Genomic DNA, 9,964 nt, shown 5'->3' with positions numbered 1-9,964 from the left:
AAGTTATGACTTTATTCTCATTATATTACGACTTTTTTCTCATAAAGTTATGACTTTATTCTCGTTATATTACGACTGTTTTCTTGTAAAGTTATGACTTTATTCTTGTAATATTACGACTGTTTTCTCGTAAAGTTATGACTTTATTCTTGTAATATTACGACTGTTTTCTTGTAAAGTTATGACTTTATTCTCGTTATATTACAACTTTTTTCTTGTAAAGTTATAACTTTATTCTCATTATATTACGACTTTTTTATCGTAAAGTTATGACTTTATTCTTGTTATATTACGACTTTTTTCTTGTAAAGTTATGACTTTATTCTCGTAATATTACGACTGTTTTCTTGTAAAGTTATGACTTTATTCTCGTTATATTACGACTGTTTTCTTGTAAAGTTATGACTTTATTCTTGTAATATTACGACTGTTTTCTTGTAAAGTTATGACTTTATTCTCGTTATATTACAACTTTTTTCTCATAAAGTTATGACTTTATTCTCATTATATTACGACTGTTTTCTCATAAAGTTATGACTTTATTCTTGTAATATTACAACTTTTTTATCGTAAAGTTATGACTTTATTCTCGTAATATTACGACTGTTTTCTCGTAGAGTTGTGACTTTATTCTCGAAATCTCCGATTTTTTCCCCCTCAATGTGGCCCCATACCTCACAGCAAATGTTTTGCTGCTCCAGACAGATTTTATTTTTTTATTTAGCCTAAAATGTCTCTTTTGATAGTGAAGGTTGCTGACCCCTGGACTAGGCTCTCGTTAAACACTATCTCTTGTCGAAAAACACACAGAACACACACAAACTGAAGACGGGGCTCTCTCTCTTTTTGACAGTAACGTCCGCATCACGTCCCCTCCACCAGCTCCCCAACCAGCTGGATGGATGCAGCGCAACATTTGGTCAGTTGAACAAAACAAATATTCCCCGCTACTGCGCATGCGCCGTGCTCTGTTGCTACCCAGTTGTTGTAGTAACCAGGAAGATTCTAACCGCTATGATCAACTGGCCTTGGTACCAGCTAGCTAGCTGGCTAAGCTAATAGTTAGCAGCTCTCTCAGAGAGATAAAGGCAAGTTGAGTGTGTACTTGTATTATTGCTTTATGATAACGTTTAACTTGAGCGGTCTCAAACTAAAGCATACTTTACCCGGGTGCTTAACCTAAAGTAGCATGTCAGTAACCATAAGTCTTGTTTAGCTATCGCATGTTTAACTGGGTTTAAGTCTTAATGTCTTCTGTCCACTGTTGCTAACGTCACTAGAAAGATGTTTCACCATAGCTACAGGTAGAGCTACAGAGCAGCTGTTCTCGGCTAACTAAACAAACTGTGTGCTAACTGAGTTGAGTTATTCAATGACATGATGTGTGTCTGCAGGTGGAGGTGGGAGCATTAGGTGCCATGGGAAGACTCAGAAACACTTGATCCCAGGAAGCAGCTCGTCAGCCTTTCACTGTGAAGATATGCCTGCTGTGACCCGTCATAAAGAGGACTCTGAGTCCTCCTCAGAAGACGAGCAAGAGTAAGTGTTAGCTGACAATAACCTGATATTTTCAGGTGGAATTTCATTCATTCATTCATTCATTCATTCATTCTCACTGTGCAATATCATTTTCCAAACTCCTACTCATCTTCATCTCTGTTTACAACTGTCTCACTGATATAAAACAATGCAAACATGTCAAGGGATGAGCCTGTTTTGAAAGAGAAAATACTCCCACAAACGTGTGTGTGATAAGAAATGAAACAGTGTTAGCTAATAATACTCTACTTTCTACTGTAGAATCACATAAGATAAGATAAGATAAGATAAGATAAGATAAGATAAGATAAGATAAGATGAAACTTTATTAATCCCCAGGGGAAATTCAGGTGTCAAGGCAGCAAAGCCCAGATACAGAGGTACAGGCGTACAAAAAGATTATTAAACAATAAATAGAAATACAGAATATAAATAGTGAATGGACATAGTGAATGGACATAGGGTGTACCGTCCGTCAATAAAAAAATTTTTGTGTAAAATAAATAGATGTAATATGTGCAGTTTATAAAATGGTATATGGGATGTAGTGTAAAGTAAGTTTAAAGTTTAAAATGTGGTTAGGAGAGGTGGTTGCAGGTAGTGCAGATAGTCCAGATAGTCCAGACAGTGCAGTTTTTATGTGGGGGTCAGCGTTGGTTGTGGAGCCTGATGGCTACCAGCAAGAAGGATTGACCTAGGCGCTTTGTGTTGTGCCGAGGGGGGATGCGTCTGTGGCTGAAGGTGCTCCTCATCATGACTAGCTCCTCATGGAGGTGGTAGGAGGGGTTCTCCAGGATGGTGTCCAGCTTCCTCCTCAACCTCCCCTCTGCCACCACCTCCAGATCATCCAGTTCGGAACCAACTACAGAGCTAGCCTTCCTCACCAGCCTGTTCCGTTTGTTGGCATCCTTTGTGTTGGTGTTATATATATATATATATATATATATATATATATATATATATATATATATAATAGTTAGTGCCCATGTGGTGTAGTCATCATCAGAAACGATTTGTTAAAGCTTAAGGAAGAAATAAAAAGCCTCATCATCTGCTCACTAGCATTGATATAATCATAAGGACCCATCTCATGCTCATTTTTCCTTTTCTGTTGTCATGTTTATGTTACCTGTGATCGTGTCAGTTTTATTTAGCCCAATATCACAAATCACACATTTGGGGGCTTTACAGTCTGTACAGCATATAAGATAAGATAAGATAAGATAAGATATTCCTTTATTAGTCCCGCAGTGGGGAAATCTGCAGTGTACAACAGCAAAGGGGATAGTGCAAAAAACAAGATGCATCAGCTAACACAGTAAAAAAGAGTTAAACAAAGTGTAGCAAAATATGAACCATTTAAATAGAAGGAAGTATACAAATAGGAGCAGTATATACAGTATTGACAATAAACAGACTATTAACAAAATTGCACAAGTGGAAAATGATATTGCACAGTGAGAATAAAATGAAATTCCACCTGAAAATATTGCACAGTATGAATTACACCTGAGTAGTAATAATGATAATGATATTGCAGTCATTATACAGTATAGTGCAGTTATTGTCAGTTTGTGGTGTGTAAGTGTAAGTAATCTACTGGGAGCAGTGCTGGTTGACACCGTCTATCCTTAGACCCTTGATTCATATAAGGAAAAACTACCCCCCCAAAAGACTTCATAAGGGGTGTTGTTGTACACATCCAAATACAAAATCACCCCGGAGTCCCTCAGTGTTGATATACCTTTAAATAGCAGGTCTGTGCAAACTTCTACATTAACACACTAACCTACATACCTACCTATGCTGTTTCATTTCTTGTCACACACACACGTTTGTGGGAGTATTTTCTCTTTCGAAACAGGCTCATCCCTTGACATGTTCACATTGTGTTATATCAGTGAGACAGTTGTAAACAGAGATGAAGATGAGTAGGATTTTGCTCACAGTCCCTGAGGTTTGTGGACGTGGCTGTCTGAGGTCGCCTTCAGTGTCAGTTAGGTTCTTAGCCTACTGTTCCTCCTGTAATACCTCACCTCAAGATTTCTCTCTAAATACAGTGTTAATGTGACACCATGCGAACCAAAAGCATTGTTCGTTTACCCCCGGCTGTACCAAAGTCTTTGCAACTTGCCATAGTTTATTGATCGTGTAATGTAATCCATGCAGGATTACAGAAGAAGCCCCTGTTTAATAATTTATGACAAGATACATTTAGACAAAATGAAGCCTTCAGGAAGCTCTCATTTTGCATAATTGATGAAAGACGAACTGAATGAGAGAGAAGAGCTTCTAGCTCTCAATCATAGCTGCAACAGTTAGACTATGTTATCTTGTCTCTGCCAACTAATTCCCTCTTAAGCTATACTTAAGTATAGCATACTGAGAGCCACTGTGCCTGCTTTTAGGCTAATTTCCATCTCCTGAATTAGTTTGGATTGCTTAGTGTTAGGGTTTAACCTCCAGGTGACCAGTGCTGTATCTACTAATGGGGGTGCATTGAGATGCTACCAGAGCACTAAAGACATGAGATTATAAAAAAAAACTGTTTACCCACACTACTATAGTAAAATACTTTGATTTTATGTTACAGAATTGTAGTATTTCCAGTAGAGCTGCAACGATTAATTGATTAGTTGTCAAATATTTAATTAATCTACAACTACTTTGATAATCGATTAATCGGTTTGAGATTTTTTTAAGAAAAAAAAGTCAAAATTGTTTGATTCCAGCTTCTTAAATCTGAATATTATCTGGTTTCTTTACTCCTCTGTGATCGTAAACTGAATATCTTTGAGTTGTGGACAAAACAAGACATTTGAGGACATCATCTTGGGCTTATGGATCAACAGTTTTTCACCATTTTCTGACATTTTACAGACCAAACAACTAATAGATTAATCAAGAAAATAATCAACAGATTAATCGACATCAAAAATAATTGTTAGGTGCAGCCCTTATTTTCAGTACACCCTGTCTGATTTCAACGTATTGCCAAACAAGCACATTTGATTTCAACCTGTGTAAATTTTTCTGCTTAACTCTGACTTGAATGTTATCACTTTATTTATTAGGGGCAGTAGATATTAGTTGACAATAACATGAAGCAAAAGTTTATGACGACAGACAATCCTAAATTATGCAACGGACAACCAAGTGTAACATTACAGGCCAACACAGGAGGCACATAGCACACATAAAGACAAACACCTGTAAGTGCGTGTACAAGTACATGGGCAATATTGTATATTTAACCAAATATTGCAACATATCCTCATACAACGGTTCGTATGATATCTTATTCAAAGTTATATCTCAAATTTTCGTGCATTTTCCTACGAATGTCCAGCAACATGTGACGAATGTGCAGCAATAACACGTGTCAATTTCCACTCGTTACATGCATACAACCTTTTTTAAAATACACCTCCGTCTTCACAGGAAGCTACTAGGTTATGGTGTATGAGAGCAGCCTGAATATTTGCAACCTAAATGGTCATACTTTACGGAAATATCACTGTGATGGCAATAGTTTGTCTAAGACCTTCACACTATGTGTGTTTAGTATCGCAATAGTCTCAATGGTAGTTAATGTTCAAAGTAAACTACAGGCTTAAATATGATCAAAACACCTTGTTTTTAAATGGCGTGCAACAAAGCCACCACAGTGGAAGAGATATCTGCCTCATTGTCTGACATACCTAGATACTTCAGCTAGGGGCAGCAATTGTTTACATGCCTTATCCTGACCGGCTACGCCTGATTGAGTTCCACTCCATCATCATGCTACCTTATCTTATTGTTAGCCCCTGATAAGCGCGCAGATAGACTGCAGTTTTACAAGGGTGTCTTTTAGTACAGTACATGGTTTTGTTGTTGCCCAGCACCTCCTGAACATGTGTGTGGTTCTGCCTCTATCTGCCTGACTGAAATAAACACCAAACTACCCATATACTGTAGGTTAGTTCACATCATCTGAGAATGCATCTGTATGATATTGTTACTGGGAAGTTTTTCTCTGTGTACAATTATTTTTCCTGATTTTGACTGTTCTGTGGGTCCCAGACTTTGCAAACCTTTAGAAAATTTGCATCTAACTGTGAGTGTGTATCAATTAATCGTTTGTCCACTAGAGACCATCAATGCATCGCCTGGAGTGGCCTCAGCAAGACCATCCCAGTCCTCTTGTTTTTCCCTCAAGCTGCTGTTTCTAAAGATGGGAATATCTGCTCTACTGGAGGTACACTATCTACAAAATGAGAAAAGTAATGATAATATAATTCAAATTTGGAGCATTCATTATGTTGGATACTAAGAATATTTTTGTTTTCCATAGAGCGATATAACTTGGCCTTCAAGATTGTGCGCACAGAGAGTCGCCTGGTACGAGGACTACTCACCAATCATGGATTCCATGAGGTAATGTTCTCCACTAAATCATGCAAATTTAAAAGATTAGCCTTAAAAAAAAGCATTATTTTTTAGCTGCATGTGCTATGAATGTACCTCTCAGCTGTGTAGGATAAGAGATAGTAGGGCTGTTTTTATTTCCTCTAACTAATAATGCCGATGTCAAAGCCCGGGAATGCGACCACGGAAAAAAAATGACCTCAAGAGCATTAATCCTGTTTCACGAGGGCACACAATCCCCATTATTGCTCTTTCCAAGCAGTTACAATTAATTCCCTTTTTTATTTCATTTCAATGCTTCTTGACTCCCGCTAACCCATCATCAAAGGCAGACGAGTGTCTACCACAGCCGCGACAGAGCCAAGCTTTAATAAGCCTTTATTGCAAACATCTGGCTCTCCCCTAGACGCCGAGCGGCCATGTGAAGCCTGCCTCCTAACGAATTGTTGGAATATGACAAAACTAAACAGATAAAATAATGTCAGGGCGATGAAAATCTGTGAGTTGGCCCTCCTTTTGTGATAATTTCTGAAGAGCCGGCTGTATTTTCTCCAGGTTATTGGTGGAGTGTATGATCTGCTTCTTAGATTTAATTCAACTGAGCTGTCATATGTGATGGACATCAGAATCTAATACTGCTGTCGGGGACTGGAAACTCTACAGAGCTTTTTCAGTATGGACAGCAATGGCTTCGTTTCTTTTAATGATCCCTTTGCAGATGTCATTTGCTTTGTGTGCACTGAATCTAAATGACTTGATCCAGTGAAGTCAATCATTCTGTGTGTTTTTCAGGTCCACCCAAACAGCAACGACTTTAACCTCATGTGGACGGGATCTCACCTCAAGCCTTACATACTACGCAGCCTTCAGGAATTCCAGAAGGTCAACCACTTCCCCAGGTATAATAGAGGGCTCATAAGTGTGTTGCCACTGTTTTCTGTGTTATAAATATCACCAGTGAGTGACTGAGCCATTCTAAGCCCGTCAGTTCAGCCGATGTGTTTGTTGGCTCCCACTGCAAAGCGCATTTAGTTTGGACCGGTGCCTCTCTGAAACACGAAATGAATCACACTGTCAGGCAGAGGGCGATCTATTGCCGTTATGCATGCGTATATTTTTGTTCTGTCAGTGTCGGAGCTGTGGAGCATTTTAAAACTGGAGGTTCTGCTCACTTGCAGGTCGTATGAATTGACGCGCAAAGACCGTCTGTATAAAAACATCCAGCGAATGCAGCAGACGCACGGCTTCAAAAACTTCCACATCGTTCCTCAGACCTTCGTGCTCCCCTCTGAGTACCAGGAGTTCTGCAGTAAGACACCTCTCAGCTGATCCTGTTTGTCTCTTTATGATGTGTTTACACGCTGTGCCCATTCTAAACACAATATACATTTGGCTTTCTGTTTGAATCCCTTCTCCTCTCTCCTATCTCAAACTCAGATTGTTTTGTCAAGGACAAGGGCCCATGGATTATTAAACCAGTAGCATCTTCAAGAGGGCGAGGCATCTACCTGGTCAGCAATGTGAGTGATTTGGAGGAGTTATTATCATCCTCTCATATAGCCGTTTTCAACCGTTTTGGATTGTGACTCGGTTCAAAGATTTTTTTTTTCTTCTTCTCGGTTTGTTTGATTTAAAGGACTTTTAGAGACCTCAAGATGAAACTAGGGGTGCAGTGGTTAGCACTGTCGCCTCACAGTAAGAGGGTTGCAGGTCCGAATCCGGCTTGGGGCCCCTCTGTGTGGAGTTTGCATGTTCTCCCCGTGTTACCGTGATTTTTCTTTGGGTTCTCTGGTTTCCTCCCACAGTCCAAAGACATGCAGGTTATGTTAATTGTTGACTCTAAATTGCCCATAGGTGTGAATGTGAGCGTGAATGGTTATCTGTCTCTACGTGTCAGCCTTGTGATAGTCTGGCGACCTGTCCAGGGTGGACCCCGCCTTCGCCCAATGTCAGCTGGGATCGGCTCCAGCCCCCCCGCGACCAATTAATCAATTATCAATTAATCTGCCCCTTATTTTCTTAAGTAATTGTTGTTTGGTCAATAAAACATCAGAAAATATTAAAAAATAAACATCATCATTCTCCAGAGCCCAAGATTACATATTTTTTTTTTTTTTTGTGAGAGCAACAGTCTAAAAACTCAAAGATATTCAGTTTACTATAATGTGAAACAGGGGAAAGCAGCAAATCATCACATTTGAGAAGCTGGATTCAGAGAATGCTTGGCATTTTTGCTTCAGAATTGACTTTAATGATAAATAATAACTGAATACATTTTCTTTCCGGAGCTGAAAGCTCTGCAAAAATGGACCTTGTGACATTCTAATCAAAATAAATGTTGTTTACTTTATTCCTGAGTTCTCTCAAATTTTTGCTTTTTTTCTTGAGAAACGTTTCTATATCCAAGGTCAAGAATGAACCCTCAAGATCATACTTTGTTTTGTGTAACCGCAATATGTTTTTTCTTTTCTTTCTATCCCATTAATCTTATCTCTTGAATGTAGGAGTCAGGTTGGGAAACAGTGTCTCTATTCCAGACTAATGCAGTGACCCAAAATAAACCTGTGTGTTTGAGGTTGGAGTGAATTGACCGACATGTATTTGTATAGATAGGGAAATTGGATAAGGAATAGGGAAATCACTTAAAAATGTGTGTTTTTGTCTAAAAGAGTGTGTAAAACTGCGGTGAACGTGAGGGACTGGAACAACACATTCTCTCACGTGCACACGGGGCAGAAATTGAAAACAAACTCAGAGGACGATGATACAGTAGCGGAGCTTTAAACCAAGTTCTGCCAGTATTTTGCATGTGAGATGTGTGTGAGTAAAGCAGTGTGTTAAAGGAATAGTTTGACATCTGGGGAAATTTGCTTTCTTGCTGAGAGTGAGGTGAGAAGATTGATGCCACTCACATGTCTGTGGGATAACTTTGAAGCTACAGCCAGCAGATGGTTAGCTCAGGTTAGCACAGACACTGGAAACAGAGGGAAACAACTCATCTTTAAGCTCAGCTAACCAAATATTGTGTGTGAAAATTTCAACACAGATTCATATTAATGACAAACCTAGTGGGAGTTAACTGTAAGCATGCTGACTTAAAAAAAATACCGTGTGAACTGAAGCAGTCAGCTGTCCAGATGTTATTTGTGTGTGTGGAGGGGTGTGCAGATACAGCTGTCTTTGAAATAAGTATCAACCAGTGTTTCAGACATTAATAAGCTTTGTGGAGTAAATCACACTCTTCCAAGGCCCCGGCTTTTGGAGGAGCTCAACACGGTTCTCACTCTTGGAAAACATATGCACGATCCTTCTTCTTCTCAGGCATTTTTATGAAACAGTGGAAAGAATGTCAGAGCGATATTTGGAGAGGGGAAAGAAATACGCTCATTTTTTTGGTTCAGGTTTTCTCTGAACTGTAGCCAGCGCTGAGGTTACCCCGCCTCTCCCACCCCCCTCCGTCCCATCTCTTCTCGACTTCGCCACCTGCAACACATTTCAACCTCATAAATGACCCATCTCCCACCACCAGATTGTGTTTTTATAGGCTGTTATTGAATGTTGACCCGCTACGGCCAGTGTCGTTGCAGTCTCCAGCTTTTCTTGAGGATTCTTTGATGTTAATGGTTAACAGCAGTGTCACATCATCTATGTGGAATTCAGTGTTTAATGCTGTTGTGTGTGAATGAATATACAGTATGAAAACTAGGTTAAAATTGCCATCTAACTTCATCACTGTAGTAAATAATCTACAATATCAGTTGTTATGTAGGTCAATTGAGGACATTTTCCCTCCATACCAACCACAGCAAGGTGAAACTAATGTTAAAATGATTATAATTTAAAGCCTTCATCTTCCTCATTGTGTTAATTATATTGTCTTTTATTTGTTTCTGTTTATCATCTGCAGCCAAATCAGATTTCCATGGATGAGAACATCTTGGTGTCTCGCTACATTAATGACCCGCTACTGATAGATGGTGAGTTCTACAGCCGCATCTCAATTTGTAAGGATTGT

The 9,964-nt window shown here is 39.1% G+C and overlaps 1 protein-coding gene across 9 annotated transcripts in view; it reads left to right on the top strand.

Moving 5' to 3' along the window:
- Positions 1 to 960: 960 nt before the first annotated feature.
- The window catches only part of ttll5 (tubulin tyrosine ligase-like family, member 5), a 55,889-nt gene continuing 46,885 nt past the window's right edge, over positions 961 to 9,964 (top strand). For 5 of the 9 annotated variants that reach the window (XM_037796633.1, XM_037796631.1, XM_037796634.1 and 2 more), the window contains exons 1-8: positions 961 to 1,087; positions 1,393 to 1,539; positions 5,673 to 5,779; positions 5,876 to 5,958; positions 6,742 to 6,848; positions 7,128 to 7,258; positions 7,387 to 7,469; positions 9,857 to 9,926. In XM_037796633.1, coding sequence (XP_037652561.1) covers positions 1,481 to 1,539; positions 5,673 to 5,779; positions 5,876 to 5,958; positions 6,742 to 6,848; positions 7,128 to 7,258; positions 7,387 to 7,469; positions 9,857 to 9,926 — 640 coding nt within the window. In that variant the 5' untranslated portion in view covers positions 961 to 1,087; positions 1,393 to 1,480. Of the gene's footprint in view, positions 1,088 to 1,171; positions 1,305 to 1,392; positions 1,540 to 5,672; positions 5,780 to 5,875; positions 5,959 to 6,741; positions 6,849 to 7,127; positions 7,259 to 7,386; positions 7,470 to 9,856; positions 9,927 to 9,964 lie in introns of those variants that run through there. The other 4 variants (XM_037796635.1, XM_037796627.1, XM_037796636.1 and 1 more) reach the window with 2 other exon arrangements.

Source organism: Sebastes umbrosus, chromosome 16, assembly GCF_015220745.1.
Source record: "Sebastes umbrosus isolate fSebUmb1 chromosome 16, fSebUmb1.pri, whole genome shotgun sequence".
NCBI lineage: Eukaryota > Metazoa > Chordata > Actinopteri > Perciformes > Sebastidae > Sebastes > Sebastes umbrosus.
This window is presented reverse-complemented; position numbering and strand designations above follow the sequence as displayed.